Source organism: Labrus mixtus, chromosome 8 (genome assembly GCF_963584025.1).
Source record: "Labrus mixtus chromosome 8, fLabMix1.1, whole genome shotgun sequence".
Lineage (NCBI taxonomy): Eukaryota > Metazoa > Chordata > Actinopteri > Labriformes > Labridae > Labrus > Labrus mixtus.
Window position 1 is genome coordinate 15,351,235 of NC_083619.1, and position 20,733 is coordinate 15,371,967.

General features: G+C 39.9%; 2 protein-coding genes across 3 annotated transcripts; one reads left to right on the forward strand and one right to left on the reverse strand.

The window, feature by feature from the left end:
- Positions 1-12,207: 12,207 nt before the first annotated feature.
- Positions 12,208-17,074, forward strand: parla (presenilin associated, rhomboid-like a). 2 transcript variants are annotated; one of them, XR_009674017.1, is made up of 11 exons: positions 12,208-12,347; positions 13,285-13,480; positions 13,585-13,689; positions 13,775-13,907; positions 14,032-14,127; positions 14,284-14,433; positions 15,153-15,223; positions 15,308-15,409; positions 15,554-15,610; positions 15,713-15,810; positions 16,437-16,463. XR_009674017.1 is itself a non-coding variant. In XM_061044628.1 (10 exons), the coding sequence occupies exons 1-10, from the start codon at positions 12,268-12,270 to the stop codon at positions 16,570-16,572; spliced, it is 1,167 nt and encodes a 388-aa protein (XP_060900611.1). In that variant the 5' UTR covers positions 12,208-12,267; the 3' UTR covers positions 16,573-17,074. The 2 variants fall into 2 exon arrangements, 1 of the variants encoding a protein (XP_060900611.1); XM_061044628.1 differs by lacking the exon at positions 15,554-15,610 and having other exon boundaries at positions 16,437-17,074.
- A 404-nt stretch (positions 17,075-17,478) lies between these two features.
- Positions 17,479-20,713, reverse strand: extl2 (exostosin-like glycosyltransferase 2). The gene is made up of 6 exons (XM_061044629.1): positions 20,480-20,713; positions 19,610-20,061; positions 19,429-19,499; positions 19,172-19,287; positions 18,586-19,050; positions 17,479-17,987 (listed from the first exon to the last, which is right to left on the reverse strand). The coding sequence occupies exons 1-5, from the start codon at positions 20,482-20,484 to the stop codon at positions 18,645-18,647; spliced, it is 1,050 nt and encodes a 349-aa protein (XP_060900612.1). The 5' UTR covers positions 20,485-20,713; the 3' UTR covers positions 17,479-17,987; positions 18,586-18,644.
- Positions 20,714-20,733: the final 20 nt, after the last annotated feature.

Consider the following 20,733-nt stretch of genomic DNA (forward strand, 5'->3'; position numbering starts at 1 on the left):
CTTTACCAGCAGCGGACGTAATAGCATGGAGAGTAGAGAGGAAGGGGGAGAGTGAGGGAGAGAGGGTGAGAAAGAGAGAGAGAGAGAGAGAGAGAGAGCATGCACGCCAAAGTTAAACTGCAGGGTGAACTGGCAGGCCGGCCACGAGTGAGGTAATGCGGAGCTGACAGTTAAGGCGACAACGGCGGCTCGATGTGACGCTGGCTGCACAGATGTTGGAACCCGGGAGCCGACAGTTTTTTTTATTTCCCTTTTTTCCCCCCACCAGATCCACAGGGAATAAGCGGACAACGCAGAGCTGACGTCAGCTGTAGCCCACCGCTTTAAAGACAAAGGTGTTTTTCAGATACTACAAAGTTCATGGCTCTGATGTGATATGACCGCCCAGGTGTTAACTGTGGTCACCTCTGTGAACGAGCAGTATCACAGTAGAGCTTTTGATAGAATTATGCAATAGACAAGAAATGATGACGTTGACTTTTTGTTAAATGAAAACTGCCTTACACCGCACATACAATGTAGAGGACATGTTGAGACATACGCCAAGAAGTCATGTGTGAGTGATAGTTAAAGTTGATCAGGATATGCTGTGGCACGAGCCAAAGAAGTAGTAGTGACTTGTTGACAGTAACCTCTGCAGAACAAATAGGCTAATAATAATAGATTTGCTCTGCAGTGATGTGGTAAGTTAAAGTAGCAGAACCACACTTTAAATAGAACAAGTAAGTACTGAATTGTAAGAACAATTAGTACAAAAGTATCAAAAATAATCTTGTATAGGCGATATGTATCATATTACTGGTTTACTTTACTATATTACAATATGCTGCTGGGTCTTATTTTTGACATTTCCTTATTTTGTTGATTTGTATAAGCTGACACAAAACGTCATCATTTATAACATCACACAAAGTTTCCCAATAACTGTAGCAGAGTACAAACGTATATGCACTAAGGACAATAGAAACGACCAAGTACTAATTAGTAGTTATTAGTAAATACTCTAATTAGATATGTTCCCTCTACAGTAGGCCTACATATTTGAGTAGCTCAACATCTTTCATATAAAAGTTACAAATGCTTAAGAACAAGCACAAAGAACAGGTAGGGCAGGTAGAACAAATGGAATCATAACACATTAAAGGGATTTTTGCATAATGGATGACACATCATCTGATATCACTTTGCTCTCACTGCTTTTGCAACTGTCTTTGCATAGTAGAAAATGAACATTGCATTAATGAAAAAACTAAATAAAACATGACTATGGTAATACAGCAACTCACATTTGTCAGCAAACATGAGATTCCAAATTTATGACATTCACAGATGTGTGCTTTCTATTAATCAACCGCCTAATTCCATTTTAAAATATTCTATAAGAATACAGAGAAAACAATCATAAAGCCAAACTTCTCACAATGCAACTCAGATAAGAGACCCTATTGTTACACTGATAACTCACTAAAGTAAAACTATGTGCCACTTTCTACTCTAGGGGGTGCCATAACATAAAGCACTCAGACCAAAATAAGCAGAAAGCAGAAAGAAAAAGAAAGAGAATAGGAAAAAGTATGTTAACAAGTCTTTAAAGTATTCATAACCACTAAAGACAATGCATTCATTTGTAGAATTGTTGTGTGGGAAGACATTTCTGTTTGTGAGGCTGTTCAGTGGACAAGTTCTATTGCAGCCTTCTGTTAGCACAACTCTGCATTTGTGTTTTACTATAAGTCAATTGTTTTTTTCTCATTCACCTTTACATCACCTCATGTAACCTTGAATCACAGAGACAGCAGATAACATGGCACCAACTACTTAGAACATGCCCTCGTGATGTCTAATAAATACAATGTGCACAAGAGGACATTTCAGGTCAGCAAAATACCTCAACAACAGCATCCATGCAAATAAAGAAAGGTCAGAGAGGAGTATAGAGAGGAGGGAGGGAGCTGGCATCAGACCCAGAGTCACAGATATGGTGATGGTGCCGAATTCAGCCCCCACTATACTATCCTACTGCAGAGCCAATCATCACTATATGCAGAGAGAGAGAGAGAGAGAGTGATGGAGAGAGCGAGAGAGAAAGAGTTACAGCATAGAGGGCACAGAGAGGGACACGCGACAAAATGTAAGTTAGTGTTTGTAAAAAAGTAAACATGGAGGTAAACTTTGCTAAAAAAACATTAAATAATAAACACAACAACAATCATAATCCAGGACTAAAATAAATACTAATCTAAACAATATTCTACACAGTGAGTACTTTTACTTTCAGTGTTTTAAGTATATTTATACAAGTAGCTTTATACTCATACTTCAGTAAAAATGTGAACGCATGATTCTTATGAGCAGTAGAGTATTTTTCTAGACAGTGTTGTTACTTTAACTTCAGTGAAAGGTCTGAGTTTCTCTTGCAGATTGCTCAATATTTAAATTTTAAAGTGTCCAATATGTAATTTTGTGTACACTGATAGATTAAACATCAGTGGGCTGTCTCCTAAATAATTGTTTCTTATAAGCAGGTCCTTCGGATTACAGCCAAAGGAACAGAGAACACGTAAGGACTTTAGAAATGCTTCAGAGACAGCTATGGGATAACGGTTGGTATAGCAGAATGATCTTTTCATTTCTCCTTATTACCCCCCCCCCCCCCCCCCCCCCCTTATTAAACATTGGTAAACCAAATACAATGGATAAATGGATAAATAAAACTGATGGATACAATGTCTTAACATTTGATTTAAAAAAATACTAAGATGATATTAAATATATACATTGTCAATCACAAGTTTTTTTCTGAACTCCTCAGCTCAATAATGGGGTCAATACTGTCTGAAAGACAATGTTCCTCATTTAAATAGGAAGTCTTTATTGCCATGTGTTTCACTGATGTTAAGGGGGACTGGGGGGGTTAAGTATTTTATCATAAACAAACAAACAAAGAAATGAAAAGACCAGTGTGTAGGATTTTATATCATCTTGTGGGTTTTTGATTCTAACAAACTGATAATTAGTTGTTCAGTCACATAACCTTCACTTACCACAGTAGTAGTTGCAGGCAGAATCCAGGGCTATTTAAGCTCGTTGCTTTAAGCTTAGAGAACTGAAGGTGATTTAGAAAAGTCAGTCAATTTTTTATCATCTCTTTTCCTCTCTCATGTGAAGTATGGAGGCCGGGCATTGAGGGGATCAAGGTCAGTTTTTAGAGTCAATAACCTGGTGGTCCAGGGGCTGCAGTCCTCAGGGCAGAAGGCCCAGATTTGAGTCCAGCCTGTGGCTCCTTTCACGTAAGTCATTCCCCACTCTCTCTGTCCCTGAAATCCAAACTCTGTCTACTGTCCTGTTACTAAGATGGAGGCATGAAAACCCCTGAAATACTTCTTTAAAAAAAAGAAACAAAAAGTTACACACATGAAACTTACCAATGAGAATGACACCATAAGGAGTATTCATTTCAGATGTAAAACTTTGTCTCCCTAAAAACACACACTGTCCCCATATCAACTTTCAACACTCCATACGGGTCATCTAACTGTACACCTTGTCCAAAAAGAGAGATATGTCCTGTCTTTATGAGCAAACTCAGATCTGTCTGTGATGACACGGTGAAAACTAGTCAGCTCTCATATCACCTTCCTATACATGTCAACAGAAGTGAGATGAAATTGTTCACCTTGTAAGGTGAAACCAGTGCTGAATGTAACAGCAATCAAAATGCACCTTGTAGAAAAGTCATGTGATGATAACGATGAAAGAAAAAAAACAGATGCCTATTTTGGAAATGTAACTGCATTATAATACCCTTTAGCTTACCAGATCATTTGATTTCAAAGAGAAGTTGTATGCTTTAATGTTGAGTTTCAGTATTACTCAGAAAAAAGGGGTGTTGTTGTGTCTGCAGAAAGAAGCAAAACATTTATCTATCCTTCCATCCATTATCTATACCACTTGTCCCGTGCAGGGTCGTGGGGGGCTGGAGCTGATCCCAGCTGTCGTTGTGCGAGAGGCAGGATACAATCTGGACTGGTTGCCAGTCAATCACAAGGGCCGTCATACAGACACGAACAACCAGGCATACTCACATGCACAACTATACAAGCCAAAACAATTATAATGCAGAATGTCTAACTCCAAGATAGTTACCCTGAAAAATGCTTTGACGTTTCAAAAATTACAAATGTATGCAGCTGAGCATTGATCAACATTTTCCCATAGAGGTATACACAATGCACAACAGCTACACCCTTATGGTGCAGTCATTAAAAGGGTATTTTAGATAAAGTATGTCCCTCAATTTAATTTAAAACTTTAATTTAACACTAAAACAAGAAGCAACACTATCCAATGCCAGCTTTGCAAGTGCGTGGGGGGAATTAATCCAACACTAAATTTAGAGGGAGATATTAAGTCTTTATTGTTTTAATCAAATACTAAAACTTAAGTGTCGATTTTCTGTGAGGATGACTCAGGTATTTGTCACTGGTTACAGCAGAGCTGCCCACAGTAGGGCATGATGAGTGAAAATAAAACAGATCATTACAAAACATATGAAACAGTGACTTACTCATTCAAAATCTGAATTTGTAAAGGTTATACAAAACATTATAACTAGGGTGCTAGTTCACAGTAACATCAAATATTTGGATGTCAGCAACAATCAACAATCTTCAATTAGTCTTCAAATGTGTATTTTTTTCTGTGCTGCATTTTCCCATGTAAGCTTCTTTCTGAACACAATAAAAATATCTGTGGTCTTGAAACATGCTAAAATTAAAATGAGTATTTAATATAAGTGATGATATGTTCATGTTTAGGCAGTGCATTGACTTCTGTACATACACTGACATCTTGTTCCAGCTTATTGGACAAAAACATGTCAAAAAGGTAAAGTCGTCTATAAAGATCAATTTTTAATTGCCAACAATCTAATATATATCCCTCCTCTTCTTGCTTACAAGTACTTCCGGTTATAACCTGTATAAAACCTGTAAAAAGTCTAAAACTTGGACTAATAATGTTGGTAAAGTTTGTCTGCAGCTACAGGTAAAAACATTAAAAAATAAACACGGAGTACAGTGTGTCGTTCAACAGCACCGACTCACTGAGTCTGGTAAATACCATTTGCTGAAACCTCAGAAAGGATTCTTATATTCTGCAAAGCTTCAGCAAGGTCTCGATGCTAAAATCAGAGGCTCTGCAAAACCGTTAATGGTTGCATTACGTAAAGCTGCCAAAAATCTCAAGCAAAACGGCTAATGTGCAAAGTTGCGGTCAGGGAGTCAATCGGAGTACAAGACAATACTTGTCACAGATAAGGTATCATAATCACAAAACAGAGATACGAAAACTAGCTCTTCCACTTCCTGTATTTGTGAAGAAGAAGATTTCATTGTTTATAGATTTCTTTTAAATGGGCCTGCTGCAGACAAAGGATGCTACATATTGTATTTTCATGGGGCAGATGTGCTAAAAATCTCTAGTAATGTTTTCTGCTTTGTGATGGTAGGATTGGTAGGAGAAGTTTTTTTTAATCATGCAAAACTCAAGGCTGTAAATCTGTCGGGGATAAGATTTGAGAGGTTAGGATTGCTGTGGTGTGCAGGACAGAGAAAGCAGGGATTTACCAGATGAGGAGAAGAGAGAGAGAGAGAGAGAGAGAGAGAGAGAGAGAGAGAGAGAGATGTTATAAAACGACTCAGCAGCAGCTCTAAACGACTGTCTGCACGTTTGTAAAGAGCCTTTCCTTCTTCACGGCGGTGAACAGGCAGGTTACAAGTTAGCAGAACAGAGTGCTAAAGTTTGCTCTATCTTGATATATTGTTGTATGAGGGCGATGCCATGGCAACATTAACCCGCTTAGTGACCACTAACATGCAGTCTTTTCCCCTCACAGCTCATTGTGATCAGTATTCACATGCTAAAAAAAAGAATCACACAATACCACATTGACGTATTTTAGCCTAATCAAAGCTTGTCTCTAATAATTGAGGAATATCCTGCATGTAAATACAGTTTCAGAACAAGCATTTTCTTTGGCTCTCTTCATCAAGGTAATAAAGCATTCTTATTATATTCCCTACAAAATACAACTGAGAAAATCATAAAATCTAACTGACGTCACCTGCTTTACCAGTTGGTAATCCTGCCTTTTGATTAGAAACTTTATTAAACCCCAAACTAGTTTGGCTGACAGTATAAGAACAGGGTAGATTAGTCGGAGAGATCATAGAAGACACACGGTCACAGTAACACTTACTACAAATATTCCAGTACATAAGGGGTATGACTGGTTTAGTGTATTAAGCTGCTACTGGCTTGTTTAAGATGATATGGCTTAATAAAACTGATTGAACTGATTTTTTTGTCATAACTGTCCTGGAGCTATTGGAACATCTAATGGGCCCACAGTTTAATTTCACGTGACATGATAACGGATAAGAAATAAAAGGCCCAAAGCCCAATGACAGGACATGAATCATCACGCGCCTGTACAGCCCAACCTTCCTGAATGACAAGAAAGCAAACACTGCGCTGTGTAGTAAAGTACTATCCTCCACAGGGTTTATTCATGACAGTGAACCATACAGCGCTTCATATTTGTGGTATAAGTTAAAACTTCAGGGGTTTTTTTGTGCAGGAGTAATAGGCTGAACTGTACACAAGACAGGAGCCCTGATGTAGCTTTATATGTGTTGTGTATACCCCATTACTTTGTTTTGTTTTTTATTTGTTCTCTATAAACTCTGAATCAAACAGATGAAGGTGACCATATCACAAAGGTTACCCTACTTCAACAAGGGCACTTTGTCCCTTGTAGAAATATATCTTTATTGTGCCTATTTTTAAGTATCCAACAAATACCCTGCACAACAACAAGGCTTGAAAGAGGCGTGATGATTTAAAGTGCTATGTGTAATAAAGCAGCAGCTACTTTTCAAGAAGCACACCTCTAAATAGAAGCCTCTATACATCCCAGTATACTGGCAAAGCTGAAAAGCTTTGTCAACAACACTCATGCTGATCGTTGAGGCCACACCGCTGCCGCTGCTCGGGGAACAGCAGCACATTCATCTGAACGAGAAAAAAAAAAAAAAAAAAAAAAGTGGAGAGGCAGCACTTTTTTATTCTAAATCAGCTGACAGCACCGAGAGAGTGAAGGGAAGCCGTTTACCATGCGACACACTGGGGCTGAAACACTGTTATACAGGCCTGATGTTGGCACAAGCTGCATTAATGTGCATGCTAAACTTCATTCAATAGGCATGCCAGTGGTAGGCTGTAATAATGTAAATACATGTTTATTATAACTCGCGCTGTAAAGGGGTAAGGAGCATCCCGGGGAGAGCAAACTGGTGGAGGCGGGCGACAGAGCAACGAACCGGGATACAGCAGCAGCACCGCGCTGCAGTACCAAAGCATGTGAAGATGCACACAGGATAATTCGGCTTAACTATCAGCTCAAGCTATAAAGTCCATACCCGCTCTGTTGGATGAAGTGCTTTGCTACATGCATTTAATAGCCTACAACAATAAAAGTTAGAATGATTTTTTTTGTTCCGCAGTCTGTGCTACACAGAAAAAATCAAAACAAATAAGCATTACAAGGTCCAAAATACAACTGAAAAGCAAAATACATCTTTCTAAACTTCATCATGCACAAAACACGTGGAGCTCTCTTACCGGCGTTTTTATCACTCATGTCCCCTTGCGGTGCAGAAGTTGAAGGTGCTGCCGACGTCAGTAGAGGGAATGCGTTCGGAGCTGGTGCGCGCTCGTTTCTGCAGCTGGGACAGCCGAGCAGAGAGGGGGCAAGTTGTCTTAAGTAATTCTTTTCTAAATGAGAACCATCTGAGAGACCCCTTTTGGTGGCACGCGTTCGCTGCAGAGACACCGGATACAAAGCTCTTCGGTGAGCTCGTGCTGCTTAGCCCTTGTTGTTTGCGAGTGTTTCTGAGTAAGGTGGAGTGAGGATTCAGGTAAAAACTAAGGGAGGGTGAGGACTGTGTGTGTGTGTGTTAGAGTGGGGGGGGGGGGGGGGGGGGGGGGGGGTGAGAGAGAATGCTGGCTGTGCAATGTGTCTTGAAGCAGAAGTAAAGAAAATGTGCAAACAGTGTAAACAGCATTTTCTTTTTCTTACAAACCAGAGTACTCACAATTTATACTGATGTTTTACTGATGATCATATAAACCAATCGGTTATACTAAGCCTACTTTACAGATATATTTTATAGATACCCATCATATTCTGCATAGCCTTGTTTTTTGTTCAACCCTAATTATTGGTCTAAACATTCCCTCTTTGGAAAGGTTGTCTCAGAACTCTATAGGCACTGAAGCTGCTGTTAAAGTAAGCAACAAACCATTATCATATAGCCTACAGCATTTTACTTAAAACGAGATGAAGTAAATATGTTGAGAGAACAGAACCAGAAAAAAAAAAATCAGATTACAGTAATTTTGTAAGCATCTACCATAAGGCCAGAGAAAGTAAGCATGCAGTATAAGGTTAATGAAGTGCCAGTGAGTTTCTTCATGTTACTATCTTATTTTAAACACTTCCCTACAAAGTTTAAGTTAATATTTTCCACCTCTATCCCACAGTGGCTAGCTCATTCCTCACACACATGCTGACTGACACACTGTACCGAGCTGCTTTACTGTAAGCAAAGCCAGATGATATTTTTTCTGAGAAACATCAATTTTTAATGAATGCATTGTGAATCAATAGTTGTGTCCTCAGCATTTGACTTGTTATTGTGCCTGTTAATTATACTGCTGTAGAATAAGAAAATACATTGTGTTCAGAATACAAACACACACTGAACTGTGAATTCAGAATGAGCTGGCTGTTTGGGGGGGGGGGGGGGGGGGATTTGTGCAAAAAGCTCTTGAGGAAGTTTCAGCTATTGTGTAATGAAATCAGTGTGAACTGCCAGGTCAGATACACTCAAAGGCACAACATGCGCTATTATTTTTTCAAGTACACCTTTCATACTGTAATTTATATTTTTTGACCAAAATAAAAAAAACAATAACAAAACGAATCCTCACATAACAGCGTTTTTTTGAATGATCTTAATCAATTGTGAGAAGCTGATGCTTTTGGGTATTTGGGGCCAAACAAACATCAGGCCTTCCCAATACTGGAGGTACTTAAAATCACACTTATCACAAAAATACCGCTCACACACTGACCACCAAGTCTCAAAATCCATGCAGGAAAAAAAGCAGAAAACAAGTAAGCGTGTTGTATAATCACACTGGTCCATTGATCAGTGTCTTGGAAAGCATACAGTCAGCATTCTGATGGGACGCTATGATAACAGCTAGAGTTTCATGTGTTGGTATAAAAAGACTGTGCTGCTGGTATAAGATGTTTCTAGCTTTTGGACTGAAACAGAAACCTCAAGGCCGAATGACGTCTGGCATCAAGTGTCTGCTCATTTATTCAAAACATAGCACAAATATGAGTGAGGGACGCAGGGTTGCTTTTACATTCACTCTTTTCACAAAGTTGCAGTTAGATTAATGGATACCCTATGTTAATAAAGAGTTCTGGTTTCAAACATTGTACTTCCTGTCATGTGACCGAGGCCTCCCTGCCATGCTGCCGACACAGGCGAATTCAGGCTGGCGTCGGTTCACAGCAAATCGATAAGAGGACCTGAAAGAGGACACCTCTGCTGCATTGATCAGAAAGGAGCCTATAGTCCTCTACAGAGTCAGAGAGATGTGTGTGTGTTTGAGATTGTGTGTGTGTGTGTGTGTGTGTGTGTGTGTGTGTGTGTGTGTGTGTGTGTGTGTGTGTGTGTGTGTGTGTGTGTGTGTGTGTGTGTGTGTGTGTGTGTGTGTGTGTGTGTGAGGGTAATGTATTTGCAGAGCAGGGCTGCAGCATTTTAGGTGGCTATTTTACCAAAATCTAACAGATTTGATACCTTCTTGTGCGGCCTCTTAAATATTTATGTTTCTCACCCTCCTTCGTCCACTCTCCTCCCGCTTCCTCTCCCTCTGTTTGGCCTCTCCACCTTAATCCGTCCTATGCTCACTCTTATCACTGTCACCCCTCCCTACCCCCCTCTGCTCTCCTCATCCCTCCTCTTTCTCCTCTCCCACATCTTCCCGTCCTCCCCTGCCCCAGACCTGCACCCATAGGATATCATCTGACTTGGCAGTGTGTCCTTGGGTCCCTACAGTGGCAAAGGCATATTGCTCTCCTTTCTTTGTCCACTGAAACCTCAGCACCTCTGCTTATTATATAATTTTCTTGCAGAAGTGTTTGGTTGTGTTATAATGTCCCATGGGATGCTTTGTCTGCTTTAGTCAAGATTAATTACCCCTTTACTCCTAAACTGCCTTTATTCTTTTCTATAGCCTTATTACAGCGTTTTTCAGTGCAATATTGTCCTTCGCTAAAGTATCACAGTAAGTCCAGTATAGATATTTTATTGGAGGTGAGCCCTAGTTACTCTGCAGCACTGCAGTGCAGCCTCCTCACTGTAAATTCTACCTTCCTCACCTATTTCTGGAGTCACTGGCAAGGATGGGGGAAGTTTTCGGAACTTGACCAGCTGCCAATAGCAACACCGAGGGCCATTAATACTGTTTAGCTACCGCCAAGGCTTCTTCACAAATGTTTCTTAAATGTGTAAGTGTAAAAAATGTTAAATTATGTTTTCAATAATGATCTTATAGTGTTTTTACTGTTTCTGTTTCATTTTTAGCTTCTAGATTTATTTAATCATCATTTTTCATTTTGGAAGTCAATCCGCAGTGACTGAGGGAGTTCTTGGATACTTAATCAAGTGAAAATAGCAGCAGTGGAAAATTACTAGTCCTAAATTTAAAAATGTACAGCTGTGCTTTCCCTTTTCTGTCAAAATGTTAAATGAGCATCATAAAATATTCCTTAGTTATTGGCTTAAACCCTGAATTTGCATAGTCATGCATTGTCATAAAAAAGGAGTGTAGTAAATATAAAATGTTTTCCTCTGAAATGTCTCCCAGTGGAAATATAAAGTAGACAAATGTTAAAAGACAGTAAGTCCAGTAATAATTATCTTAGAACTCCAGTTAATTAATACTTCAGCATACAGACCTTGTCACTTTTCACCTCTGTCACAATGCTGCCTGGACCTCCTGCATCTGACAATTCTGTAGTTTGATACGCCACTAGAGGGAAGTGAAGTGCTACTATAAAAAAATATGTCATAATTTCTGTGCAACACAGAGGTTTACACTTTTTGCTGCATTCAAGTTTCTAGAAACTTCAAAGCACCATTTTCAGACTCAACCTCATAGATGTAACTCTAAAAGGAATGTGACTATTTGGTTTCAAGTATAGCACTCAGTGTAGCCTACTTAAACCCACTAAATATAGAAAAGACAAGAATCTATAGGCTACACAGTTCAAATTTTACAGTTTACTTATGTAGCATTATGCTATATTTAGAAAATATACAAAGGTTAAAGGTCACATATTATGCAACATACACTTGACCATGTTTTTTGGAACACTACGTGTCCCTATAGTATGTCTATAAACCCCCCATTTATGAGAGAAGTCCACTAAAGTATTTTACCGGCTCCACTTTCATAAACTGTCTGCTCATAAAGGCATTTGGAGATATTCACCTTGTGACATCACAAAGGGCAGTAACCCCTCCCCCAGGTGGGCAACGCTCCCACAGCTAGTTGTTTGCTCTGTCCTCTGACTGATTCTGCCTTCTCACCGTAAACAATTGGGCATGCTGCAAGAAAGCCCAAACCCACCCAAGATTTCGCAGATGGGCGAACATCACTTGCATTTAAAAATATAGACACAAAAACAGCCTGTGCTCAGCAAAGTTGAAATAGAGGGGTTTACTGGTAAATATATAGGACCAGAGTGGATTTTTGGCAAGAAACTTCACATACATGTTTTTGTAAGCTCTGTGATTTAATTATACTTCGTGAAAATAAGTGTAATATGTGACATTTAAAGGGGAGTAAAATACAGTTATATAATTTTACTGAAATTTAAAATTTACATTACCTGCTTTATCAAATGGATGGCTACTAAAGCTGTTCTAAACCAAATAATTCGGTAAAACAAGCATGCAGCTTTTGCAAAAAGCTCTTTGACTCCCTCCAAACCTAAAAAAAAAAAAAAAAAGTCTTTACAACAGCAATTTCGCGGAGCTCAGAAGTCGGAGCTTATAAACGAGACCCTAAACGCAGCTTTAGTCTAGCAGTGGGCGGAGCTTCAGTCAGGAGGTCATCACAAACATGGCGTGGAGAGGATGTGTAATGAAATGGGCCAAAACAGAGTTCATTAGATCCACCAACACTACTTCGCGTTCATCCAGGTGGGCAAATAATAAGGTTTTGAATGCAGAGTCTCTCTAAACAAGAATAATAGCGACAGGATATATGTGTGTGTTTCCTCTCGACCAGCAGTGTGTGGTTACCTAATTGTCATTGTGAAGAGACACACGGGACAGCGTGTTTTTGTACACTTTACAGGTCAAATTAACAAGATACTGCGGTTCGTGTTTTCTGTATTTAATTGTTTTTAATTAGCGAAGCTATTCAGCATTAAGTTGCTTGCTGTCACGCCACTCCCATTAACTGTTGTTTACATTATTCAAAAGCCTGATAAATAAATTAGCTACCAGAAGCTATGCATTAACAGGTAACCTAAGGACAGTCAGTTTAAAAGTCAGGTAAACTTGACCTGTATACTTAGCTAGGTAACATAGCAACAAATAGCTTATAGGCGACATACTTGACACAGATGGTGCTTAGGCTATATTAAACTACAAAAAAACAGTGTTGCATTTTTGTACAATGCCACACAACAGAGCTTTATTTAGCATTTAAACATTCAAGAGAAAATGCATATCCATTTTGATAACAAGTTGCCCAGTCAACTTTTTGTTTTGTTTGTTTGTTGCAAACACGCTAAATATTTCCAGGTATTGGTTTCTAGAATGAGGTCTAAATGTGATGGGTCTTTATCCAAAAGTTATACAAAACATGCAACCTGGACTCATCATAATAATGGGCTTTGTGACGCAATGACCTCCATATTTCAATATTTCGGACACTGCATAAACTAACCAATTCATCGATAATGCAAAAATATGCACAACATCAAATCAAAAATCATTGCGTTAGATCAAAAAGTCAAGACAATTAAGCTTTGGTTTTACAGTTTTCATATAGCTTTTCTTTACAGGTGTGTTTTTCTTTGATTGTCTAGAGCTGTCCATATATAAATTATTGTTTTTTATTTTTTCTCAGACTAAGCCCCCACAACCAACAGAGGTGCGGTTTCCGTAGGGAGGCCAAAAGATCAGAAACGAAACAAGGAAATGTCACCCAAGAAACAAAAGCGTCTCCCTCTGAGGCTGGCACACCAGGTCCTCCTCCTCCTCCTCCTCCTCCTCCCAAAGTCCCTAGGGCGACTCTTTTCAAACCTCTGATGTTCACGGTTGGGGTAGGTCCTCTAATATTTCTAATAGAGTGAGCATAAACATTTACTTACCATAGGGTTTTGCCACCGTATAGGGTGTTGTTGGCTGTTGTCTGACTCCATGTTAGTTTACAGGCTGCTCCTTTGGTGCGGCGGCCATTCTGCAGTATGAGACCCTCAAGTCAAAAGTTCAGTCTGCAAAAGAGGAAGAGGAGTCAGAAAAATTGTCAGAGGTGAGGTTTGTGACAAAAGACTTTCTGGGTCACTCCTTCACTGCTTTAAGCTTATTTAACCAACATGACTTTCATATTTTACCAGGGCTCCCAGGACATGGCTTACTGGCACGACTGGTGGAACCAGCTGTCTGGCTTCCAGCGGCAGCTCATCCTCCTGATGTCCTTGGTGGATGACTTCTGGGGCAGCCTCACAGAAGGACAGAGAACAGTCACTGGTAACATCTTTAGCTTACACAAACTTCATTTTGTCCTTGGGATTCTTTAAGTTTAATTGCAAGCATCATCCTCCTTATGTGTCCCCACATTTCTTAGTCAGCTCTCTTAATTACTTTCTTCCAGGTATCATTGCCGTAAATGCTGTAGTCCTGTGTTGCTGGCGGATACCGTTGATGCAAAGAAGCATGATTAAGTACTTCACATCCAACCCAGCATCCAGTGAGTAGGCCTGTTGTTAACACCGCTTTTTTACTTACATGGGCAATACAAAGTGCTTGATACAAGTACAATAAGGGCCACATTTTTCTTAAAGTTCTCCTGCGTCTTCTAAGCATATGTGTCATTTATCTTTTCGTTTTCTCTCTGTGTGACCAGAAACAAAGTGCCTTCCCATGATCCTTTCCTCCTTCAGTCACTACTCCATCTTCCACATGGCTACCAACATGTATGTCTTGTGGACATTCTCCTCAGGAATCGTGTCTCTCTTAGGAAAGGAGCAGTTTCTTGCAGTCTACATGTCTGCTGGTGAGTCCGATTAAAAATGGGAATGTGGTCTGATCACCTTCAAATAAGAAAAAGTCCAGTATGTAAACAGTATTGAAACCCACCCAAGCAAAATGCTCAGTCCGAATATATTTAGTTTTGGCTTTCCATCTTTTATGTTACACAGGAAATAAACAACTGTATTGTGAAGTCTGGGACTAAATGAATATTAATGCAATTAAAATAGCTAACTCTGCAGGTGAAGCAAAGTGATTCTGCTCAACAGCGTTAGTTCAACAAATGTGGGTTTTTTTTTATAGCTTGTATAAAACCAGAACAAATAAAGCTTGTAAAGTATATTTTTATGTCATTTAATACAATTTATGGACTGACTGTAAAAAAAAAAAAAAAAAAAAAAAAAAGACTTGGTTGTGGTTGAAGTAAGAGTGATATCTTGGGCGGCAGTAGCTCAGTCTGTAGGGACTTGGGTTGGGAACTGGAGGGTCGCCGGTTCAAGTCCCTGTGCGGACCAAATCTGGAAGTTGGTCTGGCAGCTGGAGAGGTGCCAGATCACCTCCTGAGCACTGCCAAGGTGCCCTTGAGCAAGGTACCAAACCCCCTCCCAACCACCAGCCCAGGTGCGCCTGCTGTGGGCAGCTCCATCACTCTGACATCTCTCCATTATCTTGATCTTGTTTGTGCATGTGTGTGTTGCATGACTTGCGGGGATCAATAAAAGTAAATCTAAATGTCTTTTCCAGGTGTGATTTCTACTATGGTCAGCTACATGTGTAAAACAGCCACGGGACGTCTCTATCCATCATTAGGAGCGGTAAGATGTTTGCTTAAATCTCAATGCAGCTAAAAGAAAGCATGATGAAGCTTACCTTTGATCTGTCCTTCATGTGATCCATAGTCAGGTGCTGTGATGGCAGTACTGGCCGCAGTCTGTGCAAAAGTGCCAGAGGCCAAACTGGGCATTATCTTTCTCCCCATGGTCACTTTCACCGCAGGAAATGTAAGTAATGCACATAATGTATGTGTACATGAGGTTAGTGTATGCATGGTTCTGTCACTCTGAAGTGAGCTGTGGATTCAAATATATTGGTAATTGATACATTCAATAATGTGTTGACATTCACATGTTGTGTTTTTGCTGCAGGCCAGAGATTTAAATCTGTGCATGAACTAAACGGACAAAGTGTGTATGAATGAATGTGTAAGTATGCATGTCTGAATGCATGGTAGAGAGATAGTCGTAGTTGATTGAGTGCAGGACAGTAAGTGTAACTTCAGGCTCCTGTCACTGAACTGTCTTAAGGCTCTGAAGGCGCTCATTACCATAGATGCAGCAGGGCTCATTCTTGGATGGCGGCTGTTCGACCACGCAGCTCACCTCGGAGGAGCTCTCTTTGGAATGTGAGTACTGGTAACTGTTGTTTTTCTAAGAATGAGAATAAATTGTGTTTATATATGTCATAAAATATGGTTTTAATAACTCTGTCTGAAATAATTAGAGCTCGACAGATATATTGGTCAGCCGATGTGATCTGCTTATGAGCCTGTCACATATTCCTATGTATCCTTCAGCTGAGTGGTTATTAGAACTTTTTTTTTTTTTTTAACGAGACATAAAATAATGAAAATGTGAGCTTTGCCCAACAGAGTGCACTCTAACTCCACAGTTAAATTGCTGCACTGGCTGAGCCAACGTTTCTTGCATTAGAGCTGGATGACGATGTAATAATATATATAATGTATAGTGATGCTTTATAGTCCATAAAAAGTTTTGCATTGCATTGTTTTAAGGGAAAGGCTTTCTGGGTAACTTTTCTTGGATGTGTAAAATCCCTATCAGTCTAAAAATATCCCATAATTAACAAGGCTCCAGAAATAATGACTGTTCAAACTATTCATTCTTTTAGGTTTTTGTTGTCAGGTTTGTCATTAGTGTTTTAAAAGTTCTGGGGCTGCGGGTGGAGCTTGGAAGTATCCTGTCCTACAGAGGGTATGTGTTATCCGTCTCAGAGTATCTTGTCTTACAGATGGTATGTGGCATACGGTCACAAACTGATCTGGAGGAAAAGGGAGCCTCTTGTGAAGCTGTGGCATGACATGCGTTCTCTTGGTGGATCCAGAGGCGGACCTGGAGTTGGTGGTGCTGGACCAGGACCACGATGAGACTGCATTGTCTCTGACCCTTTGTGCAAGAACCGGGGTTTGAAGTTACTTCAGGATATGCAAGGACATTTTTTGCACCACCTAGGATTTGGATTTTATTATTGTACATTATTAAATATAGTTTTTCATTGAGGATTGGTAATGAGCATGAGCTCATTTGATGGAATGAAGCGACCTCAAACTAAGAGCAGTTCAGACCTCACACCTTGTGTATCAATCCAGATGTTTACTATGTAGACTGATACTGTGACATCTCCTGCCCTGCAAGGACCTCCAGACCAAGTAATGAAAATATCATCACTCTCCTACCTCTTAACTATCCTTACACACACAACCTTAAGCCTTCATTTCGGCTTTTCCGGTTTGTTTGTAAAATTGTAGAAGCCTGGAGAGGAAAAAAGTGATGTGTGCTGATGCAATTCAATGACTAAATGATGCTGGATTCTGTACAGTCCATTGGGCTGTATTTATGTTGCTATTAAAACTGGAGTTTGAACAGTAAGATTTAAGTATGCATTCATATTTGTAATTACATTTCAAAGTATTTTGAAGGGATCTTGGTCTGTACTGTGTTGACTATGACAGAATGGACTCCCCTTCCATAGAGGCCAACTTCTGTGCAGTTAAGTCAACCCAAAAGAACACAGACTTAAAATCAATTCTTCTAAGTGTAATACACTTTTTCAAACACAAGATATAATGACGGATTTTGCAAAAGTAGAAAGAAAACCATCCCACCTGGACATGGCACAATCTCGAGTGTTTAGTCATTCAGTACATCTCAGTATATTCATCGGCTTGTCCGTATCTGTTCTTTATTTGAAAAATATCACAATATTGTAATCATTCACATATTCTGTTCAGAGAAAAACTGTGATACTGAATAACGTGATACTGTGCAAACAGGGCAAAAGCATTGATTGTCTATGCATGCATAGTACTGCATTTTAGATAAATCGATAGAATGTACAGGATAATATATTATCAGCAGCACATTGGTGAAGATTCTTTCCGGCACTGCAATGTCTTATATTAACCATAACAAACTTCCAACATTTATTCTAAATGTAAAGGAACTTCACAAACTCACAACAAATGTAACTCTTCAAACAAGTTAGAAATGTAGTAAAAAAAAAAACTCAATTGATGGACTCTGCATGCTCAGTGTTTTAAATCTTAGGTAAAAACAAGGCAAATACTTCGAGCAGATCTTAGATGGATTGCTGTTAGGTATAAAATAACTGCACTTCAATCCACTGAGAGAGTTGTAAACAATGCAGGTTAATGTCCCCTTGGTAACAATATACAGATTACCTTCTCAGATATGGACGCTTCCTCACACTGAGCCATACAGACGGACTTAAGACTAGCCTTGCTGTTGTCCAGTAAGAAAATGTAATGATGCCACGGTGAGACTGTCAAGAAAAGGAAAGAAAAATCACGAGCAGGTAAACACGTGGCAAACCAGCAAAAGAAACACATCACTGTCGTATTTTCTGTGTTAATGTATCTACACCTAATGAAACATATCTTCAGGGCTTACAGTGTTATATTACCAGGTTGAAAAGTGTCAGTGGCTATCGGTGAATAAGCTGACGTGCATCTCTTGTATATACTTCCTGAGACAGGAGTGGACAAAGACAACAAAATCAATCTAAACTATCTATGGTTAAAAACAACAGAACACATTTTAGACACTGAAGAATTGACATCCATTTAGAGATGTCGACCAACAAAACGAACAAGATGTATCCGAGACAGACTTTTTAACTTCAATAAGTTGTTTTTGTCTTCCTTTGATGGTCATTTTATTGTAATAATAATATTTTTTTATTTACTAATTGTATCATAAATGAAAACTTTGCATGCACTCTAATGACACAGCAATATTGAATGACTCATCTGGATTCATTGCATTAAATAAAACAAACAGATGTATTTACACCAGGTGAGGTTATAAACTTAATCTTGTGTCTAGCCAGGGGAAATGTTGATTATCAAACACAGACTTACCAGACTGCAACCTGGGTCAGTCTTCTTTCAATCCAAAACAGTCAGCAATGTGTGGCAGCTCAGCTTCTGCTCTTGTGGTTGGCGTAGCTTGGGAAGCCAAACTGGGACACCATCAGGTTGGAGAAGCAGAGAGGCATGGAGCCGTAGATCTGCGTCAGCCTGTTCAGACAGTAGGATCTCTGAAGGAGGTGTTCTGGGCGATGCCACATACCCTGGTACCCGCTGCTGGCCTCCTTCTCCAGGTTGCGGAGGTCCACAGGTTTGACAAAGACCCCAGAGGGTTTGCTGAAGCTGCCTTTGGATTTTGAGTGTTTCCTCAGATGCAGCGCTACGACGAAGTTCACGACAATGTCGTCGCAATTCTGCGTTTCGTCCACCAGCGCGTGTACCGCTTGAGGTTGGTCCTGGAAGAGCTGCAGGTAGCGGTGGTGGAAGAAGGCAGCACCAATTAACACCATGGAGTATCTGTGGAGGCAGAGCGACTCAAAGGAATGTAAAAACCTTATGCATAAAAGTATGATTAAATAAAACAAGCTGCAAATAAGATACACTGTATGTGGGACTTCAAAAAAACAACACAACTCACTTGTCACCACCATATGTTTCTGGGTCCTGCAGTTCAAAGCTGCCATAACTGTATACTCCTCCCGGTGTTGAGACGTGTTTTCTTGGGACAAACCCAACAATCTGGTCCTGAAATTGCTGTGGAGCCAATCATAATAATGCTTTATTCACTTGGAAAGTAAAGGGTTGGAAAATAGTACTCTGCACATCATGTTTCGTATTGAAACAATGTTAGGTTGCATCTTCCCTTGTAAATAAAATGATTTAAATTGAAATTACCTTCCAGACTGAGAAAGCAAAACTGATGTCAGGAACGCTAACCAGGGTGTCGTCATCCAGCATCAGGACAGCTGAGATTCAAAGCAAATATCATACCAAGGAAAATATGTTAAAACGTTTAGGTGCACGTACATTTTAAAAGCTCTAACGTGGAGCACATTCAAAGTGAATGGATGCTGACCATCAGTATCGATCTCGGGGAAAGGCTGTAGTCTGTTGCGCATCTTATTGCTGGTTTGCTCCTTAAAGACCACAGGGACTGGATGAGGCCCCAAAGAGCTCCACAAGTCCAACGGTGTCTGCTTCCCGATGTTGTTCCAGACTATGATGATCTGTTGAAGATGAGGCACTGCCTGGTAATGGTTGAGGAGCTTGAGCAACACGTCTGTGCGGTTGTAAGTTTGAATGATGATGGTGAATCTCTGCTCCTCCTCTGTGCTGACACCGTGCTGCAGCTGTGCAGGTTTCTCTTTCTTCTGAGCTGTTGCCCGGCGTAGCACTCCGAGGACACCCAGGCCTATTTGGTCCTCAGGAGAAGGCAGGAGGGCTGTCAGGGCTGCACCGACCAGGAGAAGCAGCAGGATAGGCCAAAATAAATAGGTCCGCCGAGGACACACGCAGCAACGAGGGAAACTGCATTCAAAGAAGTAGGCATACACACGTAATCATCCCATTACAATGAACGCTGTTTTGTTTCCACTTCCAGTCGAGATATGGCTTTAACTTAACACTTTTAAATGGATTCATTCATCATAATGATTTTACAAAAGTTGAATTGCCGGATTTAGGCTTACACACATATACATATAGTGGAACATCGATCTTTCCAATGTTAACATTTAAAGCTTAGCTGTATTGAAGTCTGTCAACAAAAACAATGAATGTTTTTTTTTTTTTTACAGTCAGTGTCGTTAAACTTTTAGAGACATAGAGACATTCAGAATCGCTATCTATTGCCTCAAATATTATCTTTCAACACCTTCCTCACTTTGAGCCACTTCTGTGCATTTAGCATGGTTTACGTGATTTCTCGTGATAACTTCTAACTTACCTCATTTTCGGCACTACAAAGTTTCCTTCAACGTGGTCGCCATATTTGTATCCAAAGAGCGTAAAAATAGGAGCTGTGACGGGTTGACCGGTAACGTTAGATAAAGTAGCAAGTACACGGTGATGGTAACAAAACAAACAGCTATAACCCGAAATGTGACTTACAAACGTATTGCAAAACGCAATTTAAACGACGTGTAATGTCATCATCATGGTTTACGCTTATCCGTTGTTTTTTCCAATTCTTTGAGCGTT